The sequence below is a fragment of the Rissa tridactyla genome, chromosome 13 (genome assembly GCF_028500815.1).
Source record: "Rissa tridactyla isolate bRisTri1 chromosome 13, bRisTri1.patW.cur.20221130, whole genome shotgun sequence".
In the NCBI taxonomy this organism is placed as follows: domain Eukaryota; kingdom Metazoa; phylum Chordata; class Aves; order Charadriiformes; family Laridae; genus Rissa; species Rissa tridactyla.
The window spans coordinates 15,021,791-15,048,773 of record NC_071478.1 but is presented as its reverse complement, the minus strand read 5'-3'; the positions used below and the strand labels follow the sequence as shown (position 1 = coordinate 15,048,773).

Genomic DNA, 26,983 nt, shown 5'->3' with positions numbered 1-26,983 from the left:
AGCGGGAGCGGGAACGGGAACGGGCAGCGACCGCCGCCGCCGCGCCCCGGCCGGGAAGTTGGAGGCGGCCCAGAAAGGGCTGGGACGGCGGGGGCGGGCGGGGACGGATCCGGCCCCCCCCACCCTCCACCGGGAAGGTCCCTCCCTTGTTGGGGGGGACACACACGCAAGGCCACCCCCCCCCCCCCTCCCCTTCTCCCCCCCCCCGCCCCCCCCCAGCCCCCCGGGGCAGGGATGCTCTTCAAGAGAGGCCAGAAGTGGGTTCGGTTATAAACAGCGGGAATTTTATTATTTTATTTTAAAAAAAAAAAAAAAAAAAAAAAAAAAAAAGAGAGAAGAAAAAGAAAAACCATCACAACCATTAACAGCGTTACAGTTCAGCGCCGCCCCCGGGGTTGGCGCACAGCATGCTCACGACGGGAGGGGGGGGGAACGCGGGGGGGCTTCGTTTTTGTTAAACAACCGTTTTTGAAAGAGAAAAGTGGGGGGGGGAGAGAGAGGGAAAAAAAAAAAAGATAACTCGGCACGCTACCCTTCAACTTGGTTTTAATGTTTCTCCACAAACGGTGAAAAATACTAAAGTACAGACAAGGAATAATCATAATGTTGTGGCCAACATTATAAATATGGAATTATAAATTTAAAACTTTTTTTTTTTTTTTTTTTTTTCCTTTTCTGGTTTAAAAAATAAATCTGGTAGTAAATGCAGCTCTGCGGGGGGGCCGGGGGGGGGGTGGGGGGTGCGGCTCTAGTAGGGCCGGTCTCGACGCTCCTGGCGGTGCTCGCCCCTGAGGGTGGAGGGAGAGGGACAGAGCAGGGGTCAGTCGCGGCACCCCCGGGCCACCCCCCCCCCGGGATGGGGAAGGGTCCTCGCCCCGTCACCCACTTGCCCCCTCCAGCCCCTCACCGTCCCCCCCCAGTCGCTCACCCCATCACCCATTCACCCCCCCAGCCACTTGCCCCCCCCCAACCCACTCACCCCATCACCCCCTGACCCGCTTCCCCCCCCAGCCGCTCGCCCCATCACCCGCTTGCCCCCCAACCCGCTCAATCCCATCACCCATTCACCCCCCCAGCCACTTGCCCCATCACCCGCTCGCCCCCCCGACCCACTCATCCCATCACCCATTCACCCCCCCGACCCACTCGCCCCATCACCCGCTCACCCCCCAACCCGCTCATCCCATCACCCATTTGCCCCCCCAGCTGCTCACCCCATCACCCAAACCCACCCTAGTCCCCCAGGGGAAGGTGCGGAGGCCCCCAGTGCCACCCCCCCCCCCTCCCTCCCCAATGCCTCTGTCACCCCATCAGGGTCTCTCCCCTCCCTGCCCGCCCCCCCCTCAATACGTACTTGTCCATCTTTCCTGGTCCTCCGCGCCGCCCGCCTCTGCCTCCGCCTCCCATCTGCTCCATCAGGGGTCCCGGGGGGCCCCCAGGGCCTCCTCCTCCTCCTCCTCCTCGCCGGCCGCCTCCTCCGTAGCCACCTCGATCCATTCCCCGGCCTCCTCTGAATCCCCCTCTGTCTCCACCGCGGCCACCTCTGAACATGCCACCGGGTCCCCCGCGGTCCATGAGGCCACCTCCGCGTCCGCCTCGCATCCCCCCGGGGCCGCCTCTACCACGGTCTCCGCCTGGGCGAGAGAAGACCCTCAGAGCCAGCCGAGGGGAGATGCTCCGCCAGCCCCCCCAAACCCTGCCCCGCTGGACCTGGCGCATCCCAGCTCCGGCACCACGAACGGGAGAAGATCCCGGAGCCATTGGGAAGCCCGAGGGCAACCAACGCTTCTCCTCCAGAGCCAGGAGAGACGAGGCTCGTTAAGAGGATGCTGCTTAATGAGGTGAAAGTGGTGCTTTGGGGAACCAAAAAGCGCTGGAGAGCCCCAAGGAGGAGCCTGGGCAGCTCCGGATGGGCTGGAAGGTGCAGGAGGGAGAGCGGGAAGAGCCGTCCCAGGCTCCGCTTCACAGCTGAAGGAGGGATGAAGCCCCCGCAGCTCCCAGGGCTGGAAAGAGCCGCTCCCCGAGGAGCCCCAGCCCCGGCTCGCTGGGAACCGGGTGCCTCCAGCCCCGCCGTGAACCTACCACACACCCACCTGGAGGGGGGAAAGGCGGGGGGAGAAACCCTTCTGGTTTCGGAGCTTTGCACTGGTTGCACTCCGTTCTCCAGGCGAAGTTCTGGTTTCCACATCCCCTGGGTAGAAATGCCAGTTAGCAAAGATCGGGATGGCATTCCTGGCTGGATAACATTCGGAACTGCTGCTTGGCCGTCGGCAGGAGGGGGGACACCAAAGCTGGTGAGCAGGACCCCGGGGCAGGTGCATCAGCCCAGCTTACCCAGCCTGCGGAGGGGGTGGCCAGGCCACTCCTTCAGCCCCAGCCCCGCAGGCAGTGACACCAGCCCGCTCCCCCCTGCTCCGGATGGGAGAAAGGAACTCCCTCGGAAGGTCCCGCAAGTTATTTTGGGAAAAGCCTATTTATCCCGGCCAGCACCTCAGACCGAAGCGCCCCCTCGGCGCGCTGAGGTGAGAGACGGCTGCTGTCACTGCGCGGGAGTGACCAGCGAGGTGGCAGCAGCTGCGAGGCGTGGGATACTCACGGATTGGAACGCTGCGGGTACTCACGGATTGGGACACTGCCAGTCACCGGCTCGGTGCTGGACGCTGCCGCCGGAGGGGTTTCCCCTGGATCCCCGTGGTCCTCTTGAGGAGAAGCCACCCCTGTCTCCACCTCTGCCTCCCATCCTGCCCATGGGGCCGCTGGGGCCACCGGGACCCCCTGGGCCACCGGGTCCCCCTGGCCCTGCAAGGAAAAGCTCGGTGAATCCCGGGAGATGCCGCCCAGGGAGGACAGGGCGCAGCTCAGCGGGCGCTGAGCTCCTGGGGGGCGGGGGGGGGGTGGAGGTTACCTCCGCGGAGAGGGGGGGGCATTCCCCGCTGCTCCCGAGGGGGCATCCCACCCCGCAGGCTGTTCATGGGGCCCTTCTTCCGCGCCAGGGTCACCTTGAGCTTGCTCCCCTGGAAATCCTTCCCTAGGAGGAGGGATACAAGGGCCAGAGCGTCACCCTGTGCCCCAGGGTGTCCAACGCGCCCCGGTATCGCACGCAACTGCCCCGCGTCAATCATCACAGGGAAAACTTGACCCAAGCGTCAAACACAGCGAAAAGGCAAAACTCCACCTGCGATAAAGCCCCGCTGCAGGAGACGGCGCGTCTATCACGGGTATCTCCAGGAGACGGGCAGAGAAGGAGGTTGGGGAGACCTTCTCACTCCCTACAGCTCCACGAAAGTAGGGTGTAGTGAGGGAGGGGGTCGGTCTCTTCTCTCAGGGAACAAGAGGAAATGGCCTCAAGTTGCACGAGGGGAGGTTTAGGATGGATATTAGGAATAATTTCTACACCAAACACTGGAACAGGCTGCCCAGGGCAGTGGCGGAGTCGCCATCCCTGGAGGTATTTAAAAGCCGGGCAGACGCGGTGCTGAGGGACGGGGGTTAGTGGTGGGTTTGGCAGTGCTGGGTTAACGGTTGGACTCGATGACCTGAAAGGTTTCTTCCGAGCAAAGCGATTCCGTGATTCTACAGCAGGTGACGGAAGCCTGAGCAAACTAAGGACGACCACAACCCAAGCACCGCGCTTATCTGTTCCAGCTAAAAACCAGGAACTTCTTCGGCAAAAGCCTGCCCGCCCGGAGCTAACCCTAAATGCCTACGATCCTCTGCGCACCGGGGAGGGAAACGCTGGCTTCGGCCGGACAAGAATTGAGTTTTGAAATGGAGCACGCGGCGATTCCATCCCAACTCACCCCCCCCACCTACTCACCATCAAACCATTCCACGGCTGTTTTGGCGGTAGACGGGTCATCGTAAGACACCGTGGCGTCACCTTTCGGTTTGCCGGTTTCTTTGTCGATGTAGAGGTTTATCATGGGCTGCCCAGTCCTCTTGTTCATCTACCGGGACAGCAAAACGTCACCTCGAGTCACGTCTCCCCGTAAGCTGAGCGGGGATTTGCTCTCCTTTGTTCTGCTTTTGCCTTGAGACAACTTGCCACTTGGGCAAGAAGAAAGGGCCCCTCTGGCTTACCATGGGTGGCACCTACGGCCCAGCCGACCCAAGGAGGGAAGGAACGGGCCCAGAACAGCGCTGCGCTCCTCCCACGCGCAAGGATTGACCTACGGCCTCCCCGCATCCCCCTCCCTCTCCCCGCCACCCCGACCCCTCACGCCACCCCGACCCCTCACGCCGCCACACGTCCCACCAGATGCGCAGAGGCGCGTTTCCTCCGCCCCTGTAAACGCTGGCGCTTCCACACGCCTCATCACGCCGATGAGGGACAAACCCTGCAAAGGTCCTTTGGGAAGGCTTGAGCTACAGGGGAAGGCCACCAGGCTGTGGTCACCCTACCAAGCCAGAGACGTGGAGACGGAAGGGCTACACGTGGAGACAGCCGCGGGGCAGGGAGGAGGTGGGCAATCCCTTCCCCTCGTGCCCCGCCAGCCGGAGGCCGACCTGTGCTCGCGTGGTCCTTCTCACCTTGACGACACCGCACTGTTTGAAGAAGTCCGCCAGCTCCTCCAGGGTCACATTATCATTGAGTCCCTGCACATAAACCGAACTGTTGTCCGAGTCCTCATCTGGGTCCATAGGTGGGCCTAGGAGACAATTGACGGTGTCACTGGAGGGAGGGGGAAGGCAGCGATACAACAGAAGGGAGCGCTTTTCATCACCTCATCCCTGTCCCCAACCCCAGCCAGCCGCGGCTTCGCTCTCCACGAGCGTTATTTATGAAGTGACCCGAAAACCCCGGCGCCGAGAGCGGGGAGGAGCCGAGAGCCGGGCTGCGCTGCGTCCAGACACCCGCGCCCACCCAGCGCCGGCAGAACCGCGCCGTTACACCCCTCGCTCCTGACGGGAGACATCCCAGCTGCGAGGAAAAACCTTCCTGTTCTTCGGGCTCCCACACAGGGACATCCACCCCGCACCCCCCCCCCGCCTTTCCGCAGCAAGGTGCCGCTCCTGGAAGCTGACGCACAACTTCCAGCGGCGCCTGCGCAGCAGGAAGGAAAGAGCCGCACGGCCACGGGCCAGCGGTGGCACGAGAGAAGGCTGCTGGACCAGCGCGTACAAGCTCCGGGCTAAGGCTGCCTGAAAAAGGGCTGTCTGCTGAACCAACGAACCCCCCCCCGCAAAAGCCCCCCGAGCTCCCGCAGAGAAGCATCTCCCAAAGACAAGCGGTTTTTTCCACCAGTCCGGCCGTTCTGATGAATCGAGAATCGAGAAATAAATGAAATGGCCAGAAAAAGACCGCGAACGGGGGAGCATCCTCTCGTCCCTACAGAAGGACGCGCCGGGGGGGGGGGGGTGCTCCGTCTTCCCCGTGGCTGCGGCCCTCATCCGGAGCGGAAACCAGGCACAGAATTCTCAATTTCAACGAGGTCAGGAGAGAGCGGTTATTGGGAATTACCTAAATCAAGGTCAGGTCCTTCTTCCATGTGTCCTGCCAGTCGGGAAAGAATCATAAGAAGGCGTGTTAGTGCAGGCCTTGCAGGCCGAAGAACCGACACACACAACGCTATCTACTTATAACCACCGTTCCACGGCGCTGGTTAAACTCAAATTGACCCGCATTGCAAAAACATCAGCAATGCACCTTTTTACTTGGTGATCGGTTTGCTATTTTTAGCAGCCTTTCAAACCATTAACCGCTAGTACGCTTTTTTTTTTTTTTTTCCTTTTTTCCTTTTTTTTTTTTTTTCCTCTCTACCAGGCCAATTAGTTTTAACAGTCATTAATAAAAAGTTACTTTACAAAAAAAAAAAAAAAAAAAAAATATTATTAAAGCCAAACCATTTATTTCCCCCAAATTACAGAAGTGGTTGCTCAATTCGTCCACGTTACCCTGTGTCCTGTAACCGCGTACCCCTAGGCATCGCCGGCAGTACCCATTACAGTCTTGTTGCATACGTCATTTTAACCACTTAAAACTAATAAAAATTACACTTTTGTTCTAAAAACTGACTGCAAATTTTTTTTTTTTTTTTTTTTTTTTTTTTTTTTTAACACTATCCATTGTAATGCTCAAAAACTTACCACCAGGCTTATTGAAGCCACCTCGCTCTCCAGCGCTGCTGGGGGGATAAACGAAGAAATGAAGGCCTTTCCCTTTACAAAGCCAGTACCGCTCTGAGCCTCTGCGGCTCACTGGGAAGAAGGGCACTGGCTAAACATCTCCAAACAATGCATCTGTCTCTCTCTCTCTCATCTCGGCACTAGGCCTTTCTTCAGGGCAGCTCGCTCAAATTTCCTTTTACATATAACGCAACCTCGCTTCTCTGGTTTTAGACACCACTTTGCTGTCGGTACCCTCGGCATGGCTCGTACGGGTATTATCAGTGCAATACTTGGCCAAAAAAAAAAAATAAAAAATAATAATAATAATAATAAAAAAAAAAAAATATATATATAGGTTTTTCAAGCGTTATAAATCGGGCTTTTGCTTCCGAGCAATCGCGAGGTCGTTTGCTGGTCAACTCCCTCCCCTCTGTGTGTACATAAAGGTGCACCCTCAGCCTCTCGCAGCAGGAGAGCGAAACGAGCCCGCGGGTCCCTGACATTAACAGTTCAAAAAGGTAGGAGACAACCATACGCGATTACCTACAACACAGTTCAGCTTGACATTTCTGCTAAAAAAAAAAAAAAGAAAACCTCGGTAGAAAGCCATACATTCAGGTCGCTACTGGATTGAACAAGTCTCTGCGGAGGGAGGACTTACAGAATACAGCGGGGGCTCGAAGGCCTGGGGTGCAGCTTTGTGGACACAGCCCAGCACGGCAGATTGCGGCACGTGCCAACGCCAACTGACGGCCGCAGCTTTCGGCGAAAGCTCAGGCTGCTTTCTAAGCGCCGCTTTAATTAGGAAAATGCCACCTGAAAAAAGGACGATTTGGAGGTTTCTCGCTCTTTTCGGCGAGACCCAAAGCTGGTTGGAAGGCGAGGAGCAGAGGAGGGAGAGCACCGCCTATTTTCTAGCAAGTATTGCACCTCTAATACTGGGGGGGGGGGGGGAAAGTTGTCAATACACAGTTTCAAGCTGTTGCATGCAGCTTTGCCTCCTTTCGTTAAAGTACACACCATTTACGTAATGTCTCTCTTTTTAAACACATACGTTTACACTTTTTAACGTTACACAATTCTAAAGTAGTATACCTCCTCTGGTTTTATTACCAAACAACAAGTATGCAGTTACCAAAGTTACAGAAGGATTCCATTTATACAATGAATACATTTGGTTAAAAATATTCTATGTATATTTTTCCTCTCCATATGGACACCGTGTCTAGTCCCACTTTTCATTATGCTGCCGGCTGAGTACTGAGTACGGGTACTTTTTAAGTATTGAAGTGTATACAAGGCTCTCACTTTGTAACCTGTAGCATATAAATGCGACAAAGCATGTTAAAAAGTTTCCATGTTTAACAGCCAATGAAAATATAAAATAATTGAGGCAATGAAAAAGGGCACGTTAATAACATCGAGCTCCTTACCTGCCGGAGACACTGAAATCCATCACCACAGCATGATAAGAAGGGCCGAGTTCCCCTACCTGCCCCTTTGGCGTTCAAAGGAAGGCCCCCTTTTCTACGGACAGCAGAAAGTCTACGTCCATAAAGCAGGGGACCCTTTGTAACGGTCTAGTCGGGCGGAAATCGCTACGTACGCAATTTCAGCTCGGATTAAGGGGTGCGAAATCAAGAGGCAGGTGACAAATCTTTTGCATGAGAAGCTCCGAAGGGGCTAGAAATTTTAAGATGTGATGATAGATATTTCAGGTGCCTACATCTACTTAAAAAACCGTTAGCGACAAATACATCATGGGTGAAATCTTTATGCAGAACCACGGAACTCTGTTCCACTCGAGCCAATTCAAACCAGTTGCGTTCCAACACAAGCCGGTCTTTTTCTTTTATTTCCATACACCGGTAGTTGTATTTCTCCGATAAAGATTTCATGCCACTTCAATTCATTTCGACAGAGCTATGCAGAATGGGACTATCGATTGCCAAACTCTGGTTGCCACCAGGTTGTAAAACGCCTTAAGAAGTTGCCTTTCGAGAAGGAGCTGCAGTTCCGGCTGCCCTGCCGAGCAGCAGGGCTGGGCACCGCGCATCCCACGCCCCGTCTCCAGCGTGCACCTAGGGACACTCTGCATAGCTCTGAACGACGGTGTGAAGGGACGGAACACACACAAAGCTACGTTTTCCTTCTCTTAGGAGCCTTTGGGATTAGTTCTCCTTCCTCACCGCTAATAAACATCACGGACAGGCAGACACACTGCCGACCTGAAGGCACAGGTTTACCAAACCAGATTTTGCCATCAGTTAAAATGGCCAAACTGGTTTAGACCACCTGAAAGCTCCGAGGGGGAGCGGTCCTGGGAGCCAAGCCAGATCTCTTTTACTTTCTCAGGGTCTTTTTTCACGTTCCAACCAAGCTCTAAGTGTTCTGGCCACTCAGAGTCATGGCTTCGCCGGCAGCAATCTGCCCCGGGCGTACGCTTACAGGCGTAGCTCTGCATGCTACTGCCGAGGTGAAGAGGCTGACGGCGTGACACGGGGCTCACAGCAGGCTTCTGCCCTGTTACATACCTGAACTCTCAAGATCCCCACTACCGAGGCACAGGGAGTGACTCCTGGACCTGGCGGAAGGTTTGTGTGTGTTCGATCCGGAGTTACTGTTAAACCCCACCGAGGATTTCACCTCTGCGTAACCATGAAGGGAGCTGAAAGTTCCAGGTTGAGCAATACCCCTAAATCCCCCCCACCCCTGGGGCCCAACCAGCTGCAGGACAGAAAAAAGTAGATCCTGCTCCTGTTTCCCCTAGGATAATATTTCCATGGATTAGAAGCAATGCTGCTATGGAGATGTTCTCCATGGAAGTACCGTTGGGAATGTCAACCTTTCAGTCCCTTCTTTTCATTTCAAATCCTATGGGTAAAACAGAATTAGATAAAAGGAGAAAAGATTTGCTCTTACCCCATTCCACCGCGTCCTCCTCCCCGCCCACCTCTGCTCATGCCTCCGCGATCATATCCCCCTCTTCCCCTGCCCCGGTTATCAGGGCCGCTCATATTCCGGTTCTCTCCTGGGCCTGAAAAGCCTCCGGATTCCTGTCCGTATACGTTCATGCTGCTAGGATGGTCCTGACGGAATGAGCCTGAGGAATTTTGTAATAAAAACGTTAGAGAGTGGGTCGAAGCTGCCTGTTCCCTTTTTAAGCCCCTTAACCTGCCTCCAGCACCGGAACATAATCATGACAAGTGACAGGACAAGAGGAAACAGCCTGAAGTTGTGCCAGGGGAGGTTCAACAAGGGCGAGTGGAGGGTGCTGCACCTGGGGAGGAATAACCCCCCGCACCAGGACACGTTGGGGGTGACCCGCTGGAGAGCAGCTCTGTGGGAAGAAACCTGGGAGTCCTGGGGGACAACAGGATGCCCATGAGCCAGCAATGGGCCCTGGTGGCCAAGGAGGCCAATGGCATCCTGGGGGGCATCAATCAAGAAGAGCATGGCCAGCAGGTGGAGGGAGGTCATCCTCCCCCTCTGCTCTGCCCTGGGGAGGCCGCATCTGGAGTGCTGGGTCCAGTTCTGGGCTCCCTGGTTCCAGAAGGACAGGGAACTGCTGGAGAGGGGACAGCAAAGGGCCACCAAGATGCTGAGGGGACTGGAACATCTCTCTTATGAAGAAAGGCTGAGGGATTTGGGTCTCTTCACTCTGGAAAAAAGACGGCTGAGGGGGGATCTTATCAATGCTTATAAATACTTCCAGGGTGGGTGTCAGGAGGATGGGGCCAGGCTCTTCTCAGTGGTGCCCAGGGACAGGACAAGGGGTAACGGGCACAAACTTGACCATGGGAAGTTCTGTCCCAACATGAGGAGGAACTTCTTTGCTGTGAGGGTGGCAGAGCCCTGGCACAGGCTGCCCAGAGAGGTGGGGGAGTCTCCGTCTCTGGAGACATTCCAACCCCGCCTGGACGCGTTCCTGTGCCACCTGCTGTGGGTGACCCTGCTCTGGCAAGGGGTTGGACTGGGTGATCTCTAGAGGTCCCTTCCAACCCTACGACTCTGTGATTCTGTTTAGGATGGATATTAGGGAAAATTTCTTCACCAAAAGAGTTATTAAACATTGGAACAGGCTGCCCAGGGAAGTGTCTGAATCACCATCCCTGGAAGTATTTAAAAGCCGGGCAGACGCGGTGCTGAGGGACACGGGTTAGTGGTGGTTTGGGCTCTGTTGGGTTGATGGTTGGACTCGATTTTAAAGGTCCCTTCCAACCCGGGTGATTCTATGATTCTATGACAACCGTTTGCTACAGCGCTTACAGCAACAGCGTTAATTTAAGGAGAGAGGCGCCGCTTTCCGTTTGCAGAATCAAACCTGCCATGAGGCCCTACCACTCCGACCTCTGCAGGACTGGCCAAACAGAATCGTTTACACCAAGTCTTGCCTGCTCCAGCCACAGCAGTTACTTTGCGTTTCTGTGTTTTCCAACCACCCGTTCACCTTCGCCGCGCTGAGGGGAGTATCACGATTTGCCCCAGGCAAGCCGTTTTTCAGTGAGAAAGGGCAAAACCCAGCTACGGCACGCTCTCCCTTCAACACAGCTGCAAGCTTGGACACCCAAAGTAACGCCGAGCCCCCTTCAGAGCCAGCCCACCCCGCAAGGCCAAGGCAGACAGAGCTTTTCCTCCCCAAGAAGGCGGCTCCGCTGAGCACACTCACTCTGTTGACCATAGCTGCTGCTCTGCTGGCTGTACTGGCTCGGGGCCTGGCTGTAGGATGCGGTCGGGGGCGGGTAACTAGTCGGGGGCGGCTGTTGCCCGTAGCTGCTTTGCTGGCCATAGCTGGTCTGTTGTCCGTAGGTGCTCTGTTGCCCGTAGGTGCTCTGCTGGGAGTAAGTGCTCTGATCGTAACTGCTTGGCTGTGTGGAGGAATAGCTGGAAGACAAAAGCATTGGAAAGATGAGCCAATTCCCTGGGAACGCGCATGAGGCTGCAGAAGTGGCTCACACACGAAGGTAATGCAATTATAAGCCATATGTACTGGTGTAAACCATTTAAAAAGGTGAGTCACCCTACGGAGGCTGGTCTGGTGGCAGGAGACAAACCTGGTCGACTGCTCAAAGCAAAATCCATGCCACCGTTCACAATTTATTTATACCTCCAGAAAAAAGCAGAAGTGCCAGGGCCAACATCAGTGCAACGCAGGTAACGGTCTCCCTTTCTGCCTTGGCACTGAAATATTTTTAGCTGGTAGATAATAATACAGTTCCTCCTTCGGGCATCTCAGGCTTTGAGAATTTCAGAACATATACTTTAGAAGCGTAAGACAGCTGAGGGGAAGAGGTGAGCTTGTCGTCAAAGCCACGTGCGAGGAGGCAGCAAAAGATCACTGTGACACACTCCACATCTGGGAAATTTCTTAAAAACATTTGTCATTGTTTTGCCTTGCTATCGCAGGTGTGTCCGCAGAGACACTTATGCACTCAATCATAGCTTATAAATATCTTATCAATATCTAAAGGGCGGGTGGCAAGAGGATGGGGACAGACTCATTTCAGTGGTGCCCGGGGACAGGACAAGGGGCAACGGGCACAAACTGGAACACGGGAAATTCCATCTCAACACAAGGAAAAACTTCTCTACTTTGAGAGTGCCAGAGCACTGGCACAGGCTGCCCAGAGGGGCTGTGGAGTCTCCTTCCCAGGAGACATTCCAAACCCGCCTGGATGAGTTCCTGTGAACCTGCTCTGGGTGACCCTGCTCTGGCAGGCGGTTGGACTGGAAGATCTCTGAAAGTCCTTCCAACCCTGACCATTCTGTGATAGCTGCATCTTCCCTGTGACAAGAAGTGCCCCAACAAGAACGACACCTCCCTCCTCCCAGGACACCAAACCTCCTTTTACACCTATTTTTTTTTAAAATCCCTTGAGAAAACCCCTCTTCCCCAAGCTAACCTGGAAATTCCCACACCAGCTGCACAAGGCTCGGCCTGCCGGGAGAGTTACCTGGTAGGAGGGTAGGAGGGAGGCGCGGTGACCGGCTGCATGGGGTAGCTGGCAGGCACCTGAGGATAGCTGTAGTTGCTCTGTCCATACCCGAGGCTGGGCTGGCTGTAGCCTGTCGTACTCGATTGCGGCTGGCTGGTCTCTGCTGGTTTGCTGCCATCCTGGGGTCTACGGGGCAATATGGAACAAGAAGGAAACATGGGTGCAAACCCCCACCTCTGGTAGCAGCGGAAGTGCTCAGAAATCCCCCCTAGACAGAACGGCACTACCAACTTCTTTGGGTAGAGTACAAACTGGCCCCGCATCGGTGTCCATCACTCCGGCAGCAGCTTACAGATGCTCATTAAACACTAAATATTTTAGCACCTGCTGACTGGGTATTCGCACAGTCCCCTGCCATCAGGAAATGCCCGTGCAGCATCCTGAACAGGGAGCACAGAGTACTACAACTTCTGTTCACCAGCTGCATCCCGAAATCGAAGGCAGGGGATTTAGACTTTGGCTCTAGAATCAAGTCGAGGATGTGAAACAGGCAGGAGAGCGGGCAGCAGCACTGCCCCTCCGCTCAAGCTGGTTTTACACAACGCTTGGAAACGATTAGCTCGAAAACAGCCAGAAATGTTGTCAGTTAAATGCACCGTTGTTTGGTGTAGAATCCAGTGCAAGCAGATATTGCCCCACACACGTTATCCGATGAAAGGGAAAGGATGCTGGGGGCTGGACGAGGTGACCTTTAAAGGTCCCTTCCAACCCAAAGTATTCTATGATTCGATGTTTAGTATTAACTCTCAAGGCCTGAAAAGAAAGAGAACACTTCGCATGTGACTCGCATGTCTCCTTTTGTATTTGCCCCATACTGTTCATAATCTCGAAGTGTTCATCACAGTTAAGCTACTTTTGTTGTACAAGCTGGGAAAAAAATATTTTAAATGATGTCAGGATTCATACTTAAAGTCTACTCTGACAGACACGGACCGAGCTGTGCCAGGCTCCGCCTTTCCTTACTGGAGTGGTTGCTACAAACATCAGGTAAACGAATAAAGCAGTTTTTACTCACTACTAAGCAAGTTTCCATTATGTATTCTGAAACTTTCCTATCCTGAGCAAACAATTAAACTAAATATACTATTGAGAGTGCCCAGACACAAGGGATTTAAAAAGGAAATTGTTTTCAGCATGTGAACCCACTCCAGAAGTCACAGTACGTAAGAGTATCCTGCCTGACCCTGTGACTCAGGATCAGATCAGACTGGTCCTTTTTCTGTTCTACGTGGTGAGTCAAGAGCCCATTTTTGCTGCTTGGTTGCTCTCTGCATCTCCCAGGAACAGCGCTGACTCACCCTGCCGGAGCAGAACCTACCTACGCCGCTTCCCCCAGCCCTGAAACGCGACGGCATCGGGTGCAGCAAGAGCAAAGCTCATGCACAACAGGCAGAGAAAGAAGCCTAAGCAAAACCAGCGAGCCCCAGTCCGGCTGGTGGTGAGCTGGGTGAGCAAACCCAGCCTTCGGAGGAAGAGAGGAGCCCGACGTTACCTTGGGGGAGCGGACGCTGCTGGCTGCTGCCCGTAGGCTGGGTAGGCGGGCTGGGTGCCGTAAGCGGACGGTGCTGCGTAAGAAGCCTGGGTGGTGGTAACCGTAGCAGTGTTGGTATCGTAGGCGGCTGTGCCGTACCCCTGGACGGGCTGACTGTACGCCGGGGGGGCAGTCGGGGCGGTATAACCTACAACAGACAGCAACGATTACTCCGGCGACCTTCACTCATAACATTGCAGGCTATTGCGCTTCTGTTGACGCTTTATCAGACCTCGGGTACAGCACCGCTTTTACCACTGCAAAAATATCACAGATCACCCGAAAATGCTGAACGAACCCAACGCCGCCCCTTCCCGTTCCTCAGAGAAACTCCCTGCCCTGGGAAGCCTCAGCCTACAGCCCCGGCTTTACCCTCACCATCCAAAAACCGCAAGCCAGGGAGCTTTCTGGAAGCCACCCTTCAATCAGCATCCAAAGGCTGTTTGTTTACAGCAAGCGAAGCTCACAGCTAATGTAATAAAGCACACAGAGGGCAAGCCGAGGCACGCAGCTTCTTCTGAACACAGGGAGACTAAACAAAGCTCCTGTCAGCCCTAAAGTAAAAGAAATCCAATCGATTTAAGAAGTACGGTCCCATCCTTTCAGCTTTTCTGAAAAATAAAAGCACAAACCAGCACCAGGCTGACCTGACAGGTCTTTTTGAGCCATTTACAAAGTCTTATTTTAAATCAGTAATCCTGGAAACAAAAGAAAAGCACTTTACATTTACTTTAACTTAAGAGAAAGGTCAAAACCAGACGCATAAGGTAGCTCCTGATGTTTTATGTAGCTGCGATTTTCTTAGAATTTCAGTTTGGTTTAGGTAAAAAGCTTCGAGCTCATACATTTATTTCTGAACAATTTTACAAGAACATCCAAGAGCCCCAAACAGCTCCATTTAAACTAGTCCTCCCAGCAGCCGCCGCCGTATAATTTAGCCGACCATTTGGCTCGTCACTAAGGTGAACTGTAAACGCGGCATCAACACGGTGGCTTTTTATAGTTAAGAACCTTGCGAGCAGGTTCGCAAATGAAGAAACGGAGACTTACATGAAAAAGTATCAATTAAAATTTTTGCTAGCAAAAGCTGACTTCCTAAAAATATAAAACATTGATTGCCAAAGAGCAGCCAACTGGTCTCAGTCTTGTTGATGTGATTTTAATTGCATCAATTAAGATAACAGCTTCTCCATTGCTTCTTATTTTTAATAAACATACGACACTTGGGACGTAGTCTTCCTTCTAATTACGCAGCATTTTGGGCAAATTGCGCTGTGGTTTTTTTATTTCGATTCCCTAATTTGCAAAACAAATGTACTTCCAGCAGAATATAGCGTGCCCTCCCAAAGCACCGCAGGACTTCCACATCTCGCTGTCCCTGCTACAAAATCAGGACCCTTCCCGACGGCTGCCTGAATCACCGAGTAAAGAGGAAGAGAACTGAAAAGAGGAAGTTTGCAAAGCACAATAGTTAAAAACCCAAACTTCAGCTTTCTGTCCCGAGCGACACTCTTGAGTTTTATGGTTAGCTTCAAGATCTTGATGAAGGGGACACGAGCCCGTCCACTCTTGTCACCTTCAAGAGCCTTTCTAAACCCCCCCACCCTGCTCCCACAAGCCTCCTTCCTCCTGCCCTTGGCCCCCCCGACTTGCCACGCCACCACCCTCCTGCTGAAGGCCACAGGCTGGTGGCCACATCGCGGGGCTGGCAACCTGGAAACACGAAAGCCAGAGAGTAAACTGGTCTCCCACCAGGAAATAACTCGCACGAATCACTAGCAAATCAGTTTTCATGGTCCTTATAACTTTTTGTTCTCCGAAAAGTAAAGTCCTGCTCAGTGTGTTGCTGAACGGGGTGAATGCGACGATGACATTTAAGACAAGAGGAAACGGTCTCAAGTTGCGCCAGGGGAGGTTTAGGATGGATATTAGGACAAATTTTTACACTGAAAGCGTTATTAAGCACTGGAACAGGCTGCCCAGGGAAATGGTTGAGGCACCATCCCTGGAGGTATTTAAAAGATGAGCAGACATAGTGCTTACAGATATGGTTTTTGTCAGCGTTAGGTTGATGGTTGGACTAGATGATCTGAAAGGTCCCTTCCAACCTAGGCGATTCTATGATTCTATGCCGAACAGGAAAAAATAAGCATGATTTTTAGAGCCTCGGACAAATTTAAACAGTCCAAACACTTATATGTGAGCCACCAAGGCATTTCCACAGAGAGCACAGCTATCAGAAGTTAAAGGAATCCTTATTTAAACCGGCGGAGGCCTGACCACATACTAAAAAAGCCTGCTGTTTGCATAAGTACAGCCTGCAGTAAGTGCTGCTGAAGCCACAGCCTTGCCCTGGGCTGTTCTTGTCACTCAGAGCCATGGGGTGGTCCCCCTACATCTGGGCCCCCTTTCTCAGTGCTGTTACTGGCAGCACCAACCTCTCCCATCAAGCAAGCGAGCAGGTTTGCTAACACCTGGCTCCGCACTGGTCAACAGAATAAAAGGGAGGAAAAAAAAAAAAAATCCTGAATTTTAATGCTTCAGCTCTAGATGGAGCAGTTCCCTTGTGCGAGTGTGCTCAGCAGGAAGGGTTTGTACCAAAGAAAGCAAAGGCAGCGATTTAACAACCCGCTGCTCTACATTTTCATTTCAACAATTTAGTTCAGGTACTCCGAAAATCCTCGAGGGCTGTATTTTTGAGGGGGGCATTTGCATTGCATGACTCCTCTCGCCTCCCCCTGCCAGTCAGGAAGGTAAACGGTGAGTCTGCAAAACAGCTACTGCAAGCAGAAGGTAACAGAAGAACTCTGATCACCTGCGTTACGTCCAGTTATGTCGCTCAGTTTCCTCGCCTGCAAGCAAAACCCTTACTGAAGTCTAGGAATTCTTCAGGCGGAGGGGAAGCTTGCAGGATTTGGTCCTCATCAACTGAAAATACTGGATTCAAAGAGACTTATTCTGAAACAAGCAGGCATCACGTTAGCTAGGAGGAGTTTTTGGAGGCTCCTCTCTGATGCAAGCAGCATTAAAAGCTACCCAGGGGGTCTGCGTGCCCAGAGAGAGCCGACTCCTGTTTGGCATGTATATCTTCTACCAGTGAGGGGCTGGAGAAGGGGACGCAGAGGCTACCTGAAACACCCCAGACAGCTATGGGAGTGTTCATTTCACATTCTGAACACACCAGAATAAAATCAATATAGCCCTAAATTTCACAGGTGAAAAGAGAAGTGGGGGCTGGCTGTCTTTAGAGAGCACTTCCCACTTAGCTACTTGAAGGAGATTCACACTTGGACATTTGAAACGACGTTTTTGCCCCCAAATGACATTGTTATTAGAAAGCCAATAACCGTAACAGATGCAGCTCTTTATTTACTCTTGTAATTCATGCTTATACACCACAGTGATTAAAGAGCAAACCGTGACCACAGATCTGACGCTGCCGATTAATCCCCTAATCCAGTTGGCGTCTGGGGAGCTGCAGAGGAGCCCGCCGGCTCCCGAACCCCTCTTCTCCGTAATAAACCACCAGGGTGACTCCAAGCCACCTTTTCCTACAGCCTTGGGGAAGGAAGAAGCACAAATTGGGCAGTAACTCTCACCTCGGGCAGCCCAGGAGTCACCGCAAGGCTGGATGGCAGAGTAATTGGGACAGAAAGGTCCCCGGGCAGGCTAAAACCCTCATCTGAAGCTTGAGGCGATGCAGAGGAACCGCTTCTGCCATTCCTGCAGAGTCCCGAGAGGGTGTTATCTGCACAGGATTTGGATTTCCCTGACCGCAACAGTATCTCACCCAAAAAACCAGGCTTTTAAGACAAAAAAAGGCACTTTGCTTTTAAGTAATTGCAAGCATTCCTCTGCTACAAAGAGGCGATGCCTAGGAAAAAGAAACTGAGATTCAACCATAAAAACTGCACGTCTCTTAGGGCATAAAGATGTATGCCCCAGGCAACACCCCGGGCTTTATTTCGTATGAAAGGCAGAGACGGGAGAGCGGGAGACAGGCTTTCAGCACTCCCAGTCTCATTTGCACAGCTCCGGCTCCTCAAGGAGAGGCAGGTGTAGGGAGAATAAATACAAGCTGGCACTCTGCCTGGAGAATAACATCAACAGTTCTGCCACAAACCAACGCTACGCGGACTGAGGCAAATCGCCCTCGAAGGTCTGATACGATCTTTGGCTTGACCACTTCCTGAGTTTTCTTTTTCTTTTCTGATGAAAAGAAAATGAAGCTTTTTTTTTTCCCTAAAAAAAAAAAAAAAAAGAAGCTGTGCAGAAAAGATGTCGAATATTATTATTCCTCCAGCAAATATACTCTTCAGGGACAAGCAAAAACATAAACAGCGCAACTTCCTGTGACCCCTGCAGGAGTGGAGTCTGTAGTAAGGATTAAAGGACTCAAACATTCCTAAGAAAGGAATTTTGGAAGTCTACAAATCCTTTTTGCTGCCAATGTATGTCCGTATACTTTTAAATGAGAGGAAAAAAACCCCGTAGATAACCCGCAGCAACGCTGGCTAAAGGGTACTGTCTCTCACTCCGCAGGACACGCGCTAACTGCCAGGCAGAAATTTTCCTCATCGGTGTAAAGATGTTCAGTATTTTAAATGCCGTATAAGTGGATAGACTACAGGATAAGATTTTCTCTCCACCTCTTCCTTGTGAAGCATTTCCCCAGAGGCCAGATACCCGATTGCCTATCTGTTCTGGGATTCCCTTGCTTTGGGAAGTATTTAAGAAAGCTCCCACTCTAATAGACATTTATAATGTCTCTCATAGCAAAGGATGAAGCGGCAGAAAACGGCACCAAAGGCACTCCTCGGAGGAAAATCCATTTTCTTTTTCAAAGACTCCTGAATATTCAGTCTAAATATACCGGAATAGTTTCTTTCAGACATTCAGACGTACGTACAAAACTCCAGTTCAAAGAGCACGCATCGGAATAGTTTACAGGGCGTTACTGAACATGTGACATACGCTCCTGCACTGGAAATCCAACAACACGGAACATGCAAAGGTGCTGGTCAGGACATCTGGACGAGACTAACCACGCTGTTCACCCTTTAGGAAACGGTAGCACAATGGGGTTAGATTCACCCGAAACGTCTCCTCATGGCCGTCATTAGTGCTCAGGAAGTTTATCCATAAAGCGCGTTACTTGGAGACCTTACAGCGCCATGGAGATGGCAAAGAGCACCGCAGCCTGGCAAATTCTTACTGACACTGTGTGTGCGCACTCTGATGTCGGACGTTTTTAGCACTAAAACCAAGTGACACCTAAAGGGTTAACACGGCAAGTTTAGACAGGATGAGGCAGCATTTTCCATGCAAGAGTGAGCAGGAGAGACTGTACCGGTCCCTTCTACTGTGGGAAGCATGAGACAAAAAGTAGAGGGTACACTATCAGAACAGGCACACATCACTTCCACGCATTTGATTTTTCAGGCAAGCGAAGTGCTGAGGACACGAGTTCTCAAGAGCAGCCAGAGTACAAGCTCCCACGGAGCGCAGCCCGCGTTTGCTTTGCCCTACGCACAGCACGCTCTGCAGCCATGCTCAGTGCCACAGCATGAACCAACATCCAAAACGTCCCCTGAAAAATTCCACGGGCACGTTTATTCACTCCCTTTCAGCCCACCTGCATCTTCGCATCATTTTAAACCACCCTTCGCTCAAGGAAGGCTCTCGAAGAAGGAAGCCCCTTCCACATCGGAGCTGCCCAGAAGAATTCAGTATGGTTTGGGCTGGAGTTCCCCAAAGCTGACTTGAGCTCAACTCTCTCCCCAGGACACGTCAAGCCCTGCAGGCCTGGGGGCTCTTACCGGTCGGAGGCTGCCCGTAGGACGTTGCATACGCAGTCTGCCCGTACGTCGCAGTCGTCTGGGGCTGTGTGTAGCTGACGTCGGTGGGTTGTCCGTAGGTTCCGTAACTCTGCCCGTACGTCTGCTCCAAAGACGATACAAATTTAATTCATGAAGAGAAGTGACTCACAGGGGTCGCAGAGAGACACACAGACTGTTTCGGTGATGTACACAGACCGAGGGATCTGCGTGACCCGATGTACTGAAAGCAATCAGAATCGAGCCAAGGCTACTGCGAAACTTTGGGTGCTAATGCAAAATTCAGTTCAGATCTATAATGAAGTTACAAATGCGGTTTTTCAAGGCCAGTACCAGTGGGGCAGCCTCTTATATTTTCACAACACATCTGTTTTATGTAAAGCAACACATGAAAGCATCCAGCGCTTCGTAACCCATCACCACTCACAGATACCTCCCGAGGGCTAACGTGAAACACGGGGAGTGGGACTATTCAGAAGGCAGAACTGCACGAAGCAAAATAAGCCAGTTATTTCAACGTGAAACTGTTTCAGTGTTCACTAGAAGAAACCTAGTGAGGCTTTCAATTAAATTATTCTGAATATTCTTCATGTCCATCAGCCAATAATTTGAAAAACAGGAGCTTATGTAGGCACCTGAGGATGGGATCAGCGGAAGCATCCAAGGGCTTGCCATCTCCAAACTATTCCAGTTACGGCTACTCCCATCCCGGTGCCTTTGCATTCCAAGACATCAGCTCTCAACTCCTACCTTACCCGTAGCTCATTTTCCAGTCTAGACTATCGCTAAAGGACCTCTTCTGCCCATCGTCTGGCTCGATCCCAAAGAAAGCACTGCAGCGTTAACTGCTCTGACGGGCAGCGCGGGGTGGCTGGATTAGCGCAGAGCTGCGGGTGCTGCAGTTTTACCCGCTAAAGAGCCACCTCGGTGCCGTGCCATGAACCACTCACCCCAAACTTCAGGCACCAACAGCTTTGTGTGGCCAGCAGTTTGGTTTAGGATAAAACTCGAGCTACAGCTCAAGGAGCGACACGAAGACAGCCCTAATGTCCAGATTCCCAAAGCGATTTACTGACTCCTGTGGGAACCTGGAACTTAAACACCTTTTGGGATCTAAGCCTGTGTTACTTACAAGCTGGACTCCCTGAACTCAGCCACAGATCTTAACCAAGAGTAGAAAATGTTTGACCAGACTGAATACGTCACTGTCTGTGGAAGCTCACTACATGAAGAGGCAGGAAACGCTGCAAACCTCCCATGGCTATTTGCCTACAGCTGAGTTTAGTCGGTGAGTTGTTTTTGGTCTCACACAAGAGGATGTTGTTGAAGCCTTCTGTTCTCACACTTGTCCTTCCGCGTAACCTGCACGTTTGGTAGCAGTTCTTGCAATTGTTCTGTCTCAAAATGCTTATTCAAAATAAAAAATCACCGTCACTTTCATTTAAGCCGACCCAAATGCCAAGACTGAACCTGTAACACCGATATTTTTCACAAAGGGCCTCCTTACCCTGCCGCAGGAACAAGCAAGCACAGTATTCACGCAGCCTCACCTGCCTCGGACTGTGCAGGCAGCAGCAGGCAGAGGGAGGCAGCTCCTGCTCAGCCCCGCAGCACCAAAGCCAAGCTGTTGCCTCAACCAGAATTAACCAATTTGAAGCTGCTCCAACACGGCAACGTGAAGGTTTTCATCTCCATAATACAGCCACGCTCTTGGGCAGCAGGATTTTCCCTTCAAAAACCCTCTCTGGAGAGACGGGGGAAAATGAACCTACATCACTTTTTAGGGACAAAAGTTTACCTTTGAAAACATACTTGGAGCGTGTATACAAATGTGGTTTTAGTAACTTGTATTCTAAGGATTAAAAATAAACATCGTTTAATTCAGCTCTTAAAGATCACCATCATTCTGCAGTCTAGCCAACTGAAAGTATTAATAGTTTTAGCAACAATACCTCCAGGGGAAAAAAAAAAAAAATCTATTCCCTCCTCCTCCGTTGCCCAACTGCTGCAATCTCACAAATGGCAATTTCCCTCCTCCCTTTTTTTTGGGGGGGTTTTTCTCTCCTACACCGCTGGGTAAAGCACCCACCAAATTCGGCTTTTACAACCCTCTCAACAACAACCACCTTAGGCTCGGATATATTAACAAAGAAGGGGACTGCTGAGGCTCCTTGACATTTACGTTATTTTCACTTTAAGAAAGCAGCTCAGGCTGCGCCAGGAGCTACAAGACAACTTTTAATGAGAGATTTTGACGTTGCCGCTAAGCAATTTTTGCGGCTGGCAGAGCCCCGCGTAGTTTACTGGAAGACATGTGATTCAGCGGCAATTATAAATCCCTCCCGCGTTTTACCTGGGTGGTCTGTGCATATCCTTGAGCTGGCTGAGGTGCATACGCGCTGTAGCTGTAAAACGAATTTAAAGACGTTTATAATGCAGCCCCGTATTTCTGACCTGTGCAACACACGTATCGCAAGGCAATTTTCACATATCCAAATGATTTCTGCTGAAATACTACGGCAATACGAAATCTAAAAGCTAAAGGAAAACCATCGGATTTGCAAACATACCTGAGTTAGGATTAAAGCGCAATTATTATCTACTTATATTACATCTTTTTAAAACAGAGGGGATAAGACCATAATGCTACTTACCCCTGCTGAGCTGCAGCTTGGCTATAGGTACTATAATCTGCAAGAAAAGAAGGGGAAAAAAGGTTGACAAAGGCTTAACAAAATTAACAGTGTAAAAGCACAGCAGCTGGAATTTCCTCCTGCAGCTTGAAAGAGCTGCTATAAACCGCTGGAAATCCAGTTTCAAAAGGGCGTAAGGTAAATGCACTTTTTCAGTCTTTTTGAAGGAAACAAAACCTCTCTTCCCTTCATTGTTACCGCTGTTTGCAGCAGCAACTTTGATCTCAAATGACCCCACTTTAATTTAACTGCCACCTTGGATGACACCCAAGGGGGCTGGCAGGAGGGTGTTTTGTTTTGGAACAAAAGAAACGCTGGGGCCAACACTCAGAAACACCCCCCCCCCCCAGCCTTGGGTTTCAAAGGGCCAGGTTTTGAGCTTTAGGGTCTGTAGAAACCACCAGGCTTCACTCTGGCTCTTTCCATTTAACTTTCAAGGACTCAAACAAATGGCTGGAAAGTTCTAACACTCGTCCCCTAGCAGGGTTTGAGACGGGGCAGCCGGCAGTAATTCCTTCCCCAAAGCCCCAATCCACGCCAATGCCCTGGATTTAGAGGAGAACCGAAATCCTGAAAATCCAAGCAGAAAAATCTACGCCGCGCTAGTCTGCTGGCGGGAATGGAAAATACGTCCACATGGCAATTACAAGGCTATATTTGAGATGATTACAGCTCCTAAATGTACGCTTTCCCTCAAAGTCGCCAAGCAACTCCGGTTCCCATCCAAACTTCTAGAGCAAACGATGAATTCATCGCTTAGGCCGGACCTTGCCAGCCAGATTCCAGCTCCCACGGGACCACAAAAGTCCCGAGGACAGGGATCAGGAATGAGTTCAGACCTTGCTCGCATCTGCAGCTCAGGCCAAGTCATCTGACTGGACGTTAGTAGAGCTTTTCTCAAGCAGAGCCAAATAGTTCCGTGCAGGATGAGGTTTCAGTGTTTCTATCGCGATTGCACCTAAGGGTACGCTGATCTCAGTTAGAAAACTGAAGATTATGAATTTGAGGAACCCAGCCGATGGCTTCCTACAGCCTTCAGTCATTCCCAGGCTGTAAGGACCGCTTTAATGCCTTTGTCACACTGTTCACAACTGAAGGTGATGGAGCACCAGGAATAATTTTGAAAATACTGGTTTTGTACACCAGAACCTCCTGTTTCTTGAGGTCGCGGATTCACCCCTAATAAAATTTTCCTCTCCTCCTCCTAACCCCTCTACGTAAGCTCACAGCTTTTCCTCCTTTGCACTTCCCTCCGCTGATGCCGGAGCTCAGACCCTGGGGCGTGTGTTGATGGCCAAGGAAAGGGAATGCCGTGACTCTGGTGGCGATTTTTGGCAGGTATAAATTACTCTGACCTCGCACCAGAGCGCAGGAATCAGTACGAGTACACCAGGAAGACGACCGAAATCCTGCGCACAAAAAAAAAAAAGACGCCGAACTGCTATCCAAAGGCTTCCACGAGATGCACCGCACAAGTTGTTAAACTGCTCTGGCACCACTCCTGCTTTCCTTGCAGGTTGTCATCTTTAATATTGAAAAATCTCACTTGTTAAATTCAGGGGCGCTGCTCTTTTTTCTTTTTTTTCTTTTTTTTTTTTTTTCAGTCCACACGTGGCTCTAAGCTCCGCTATACCCTGAGCGTTAAAAACCATTAATACCCAGCCACCTTCGCTCTCCCACTGCCCCCTCGTACCAGCACCCCTCCATCTCGCTGTACCCCCTTCTCCATCCCGGCCCCCTCTTTTCCACGCCTGTTCACCCTTCAGCCACCAAAACCTCCCTACTCCTCATTTAATTGTCATTTTCTGCACCCCGTTGGGTTACCAATTCTCCGGGCTGCTGCAAAAAGGCCAGGCTCCTGAGCATGGACCTTCCCAACCTTCATCCCTCGCTGGCAGACCCCCGGAAACCCACCACCATCCCAAATTAACTAGGGACGAGGTCTTTAATTAAACACCCATCACACAACCCTTCTTGCAGCCTTCCCCCAGTCCCACCTGGACACCACATCTCCCCCGTGTCAGGAATCCAAACCCAGGTGTTGAATTCGCAATTTCTCACCGGTAATCCCTCTCTTTTAATTTGCTCCGATTTAGATTAAGGCAAAAACGCTAAAAAAAAAAAAAATATATACATTATGGTTCATTTAGTTAAAACCATCTCCGAGCCTTTATTTCCATGGGGAAATTAATCTTCATCCTTCTATTTCACGAGGCTCAGGAGCACAATAGCGCAGCCGAAAATAGCAGCTCCCACGGAAGAACATTTCCATGTATTAAACGGAAAGACAGCTGTATTTTTAAACCCCATTTTGACAATCCCATTGGCACGTGTTTCTTTAGTGACTTTTTTTTTTTAAAAAAAATAAAAAAAACACCTCTCCAAGGTGACATTAGTCATATTCCCCTCGCACTCCACGGCTTGTGACATTTGCCTTTACGGAGAGGCCCGACCTTTGGCTGCTAAGCTTTAAGACTACTTTAAACGCGATGCTGCCACATTGTTGTAAGTCTCAATTTTGACCTGTTCGCATCCAGTTGGAGCCCTCGCGGAAAAAAACATGTTTCCTTCTACAACGCTTCGCTGGTTTTATTCAAAGAAATCACATTTGCATCAGAAACAGCCCTGAATAGCCACCAGAAAGGCCGACGGCACGCAAGAAGCTTTTAGTAAGGGCAGGGATCTCCTGAAAGAGCATAAAGAACCTGCCGGGGCCGGAGCTGTTGTAAACACCCTTTTAACAAACATCCAGCGGAGATAACCTGGGCACTGCCACCCCGGGGAGGGCCCGCAGGGTCCCGGCCCCCGGAGGGGACAGCGGTGCTGGGGGGAACCCGGCCTGGCTGGTGGCCAGGTGGGCCACGAAGCCCTTCACCTCAGCGCCGGGGGTAGGCCCAGGCCCGGGCCCTCCGCCTCGCCCCGCCGTGATAAGGCCGCGGCCCGGTCCCGAGGCGCCGTCCCCGCCCCGCTCCCCTCAGCCCCAAGCTCAGCCCGGGCCCGACGGCGGCGGGTGCGGGAGGCGGGCCCGGTTTCAGCCTCTCCCGCCGCGGCGGAGGCCCCGAGCCGGCCCGTCCCCCCCCGGCCCCGCTCACCCGTCGACGCCATTTTCTCGCCTTCCTCCTCCGCGCTCCCAACGTCCGGCCGCCGCCCCGCACTGCGCGTGCGCCGCCCGGCCCCGGCGGCACGTACCACAACGGCGGCGGGGGGGGGAGCCGCCGGGCGGCCACGCACCGACAGGTCGCCCCGCTCCGCCCCGCCGGTCTCCGCCCTCCTCCAGGAACCGGAGCCTCCCCGGGACGCGACGGCCGCCGCTCGGGAGGGCGGTTATCCCGCCGCGTTGGGCGCTGCCCCCCCCCCGCCGGGCTGCGGGATGGTACAGTCCGGGGCCGTTAGGGACCGTCGCGCAAGAGCCGTTCGGAGCAGGGGGCGTGGGGTGGTGGCGTGATGTCATCGCCCGGCGTCACGCGGCGGTGCGCGGGGCCGCTCCTGACGTCACACACCAGCAAAGGGCGCCAGGGGCTTCGCGTGACGTCACCAGGCGTCACACGTCACGCGCAAGTGACACTGCGGGCCAAGCCGGGTGTCGTGCGGCATCCCCGCGCTGGGATCCTTATGCGCTGCCCGCGCAATGTGTGCGGGATGGCGTGATGTCACGGGTGACATCATGTGTGATGTCACCCCACCACACTGCCACCCTGTGTGTGTGTCCCCCAGCACCCTGACTGCACCACAGAGGGTGCTGGGGGGGCTGCGGCGTGTAGCATGGCTGGGTGTCCCATGGGTGGCATGGTGTGGGTGGGTGTCCCATGGGTGGTGTGGCACAGGTGGGTGTCCCATAGATTCCCTGACATGGGTGGGCATCCTATAGGTGGTGTAGCATGGGCAGGTGTCCCATGGGTGGCACAGTAAGGGTGGGTGTCCCATGGATTTCGTGGCATGGTTGGGTGTCCCATGGGTGGCATGACGTAGGTGGGTGTCCTGGGGGTGTTGCGGCACAGGTGGGTGTCCCGTGGGTGACATGGTGTGTATGGGTAACCCATGAGTGGCATGACATGGGTGGGTGTCCCAGGGGTGGTGTGATACGGGTGGGTGTCCCATGGATGTCATGACATGGGTGGGTGTCCCATGGGTAGTGTGACACAGGTGGGTGTCCCATGGGTGGCATGACGTGGGTGGGTGTCCCAGGGGTGGTGTGACACAGGTGGGTGTCCCATGGGTGGCATGACGTGGGTGGGTGTCCCATAGATTCCCTGACATGGGTGGGCATCCTATAGGTGGTGTAGCATGGGCAGGTGTCCCATGGGTGGCATGGTAAGGGTGGGTGTCCCATGGATTTCGTGGCATGGTTGGGTGTCCCATGGGTGGCATGACGTAGGTGGGTGTGCCGGGGGTGACATGGTGTGGATGGGTAACTCATGAGTGGCATGACATGGGTGGGTGTCCCATGGGTGGTGTGACACAGGTGGGTGTCCCATGGATGGCATGACATGGGTGGGTGTCCCAGGGGTGACATGGTGTGGATGGGTAACTCATGAGTGGCATGACATGGGTGGGTGTCCCATGGGTGGTGTGACACAGGTGGGTGTCCCATGGATGGCATGACATGGGTGGGTGTCCCAGGGGTGACATGGTGTGGATGGGTAACTCATGAGTGGCATGACATGGGTGGGCGTCCCAGGGGTGCTGTGGCACAGGTGGGTATCTCATGGGTGGCATGACGTGGGTGGGTGTCCCATGGGTAGCATGGCATGCGTGGGTGTCCCAGGGGCGGTGTGGCACGGGTGGGTATCTCCTGGGTGGCATGCTGTGGGTGGGTGT

The 26,983-nt window shown here is 52.6% G+C and overlaps 1 protein-coding gene across 5 annotated transcripts; it reads right to left on the bottom strand.

Moving 5' to 3' along the window:
• Nucleotides 1-315: 315 nt before the first annotated feature.
• EWSR1 (EWS RNA binding protein 1) lies at nucleotides 316-25,347 on the bottom strand. 5 transcript variants are annotated; one of them, XM_054219450.1, is made up of 17 exons: nucleotides 25,258-25,347; nucleotides 22,127-22,163; nucleotides 21,826-21,877; nucleotides 19,455-19,575; nucleotides 13,597-13,783; nucleotides 12,063-12,230; nucleotides 10,778-10,992; nucleotides 9,031-9,211; nucleotides 6,088-6,125; nucleotides 5,462-5,494; nucleotides 4,531-4,649; nucleotides 3,818-3,947; nucleotides 2,906-3,028; nucleotides 2,622-2,799; nucleotides 2,094-2,191; nucleotides 1,355-1,634; nucleotides 316-443 (listed from the first exon to the last, which is right to left on the bottom strand). In XM_054219450.1, exons 1-17 carry the CDS (start codon nucleotides 25,268-25,270, stop codon nucleotides 371-373), a joined length of 2,046 nt encoding a protein of 681 aa, XP_054075425.1. In that variant the 5' UTR covers nucleotides 25,271-25,347; the 3' UTR covers nucleotides 316-370. The 5 variants fall into 5 exon arrangements, with proteins under 5 accessions (XP_054075425.1, XP_054075426.1, XP_054075427.1 ...); XM_054219451.1 differs by having other exon boundaries at nucleotides 6,088-6,122; XM_054219452.1 differs by lacking the exon at nucleotides 316-443 and adding an exon at nucleotides 530-788.
• Nucleotides 25,348-26,983: the final 1,636 nt, after the last annotated feature.

Excerpts from the sequence above, each read along its gene's own strand:
- EWSR1 (XM_054219450.1), bottom strand. Across the intron at positions 19,576-21,825 it reads GATATGCACAGACCACCCAG|ACGTACGGGCAGAGTTACGG; the intron begins GTAAAACGCGGG and ends TCTTTGGAGCAG. Across the intron at positions 6,126-9,030 it reads GGAGGACGCGGTGGAATGGG|CAGCGCTGGAGAGCGAGGTG; the intron begins GTAAGAGCAAAT and ends TTATCCCCCCAG.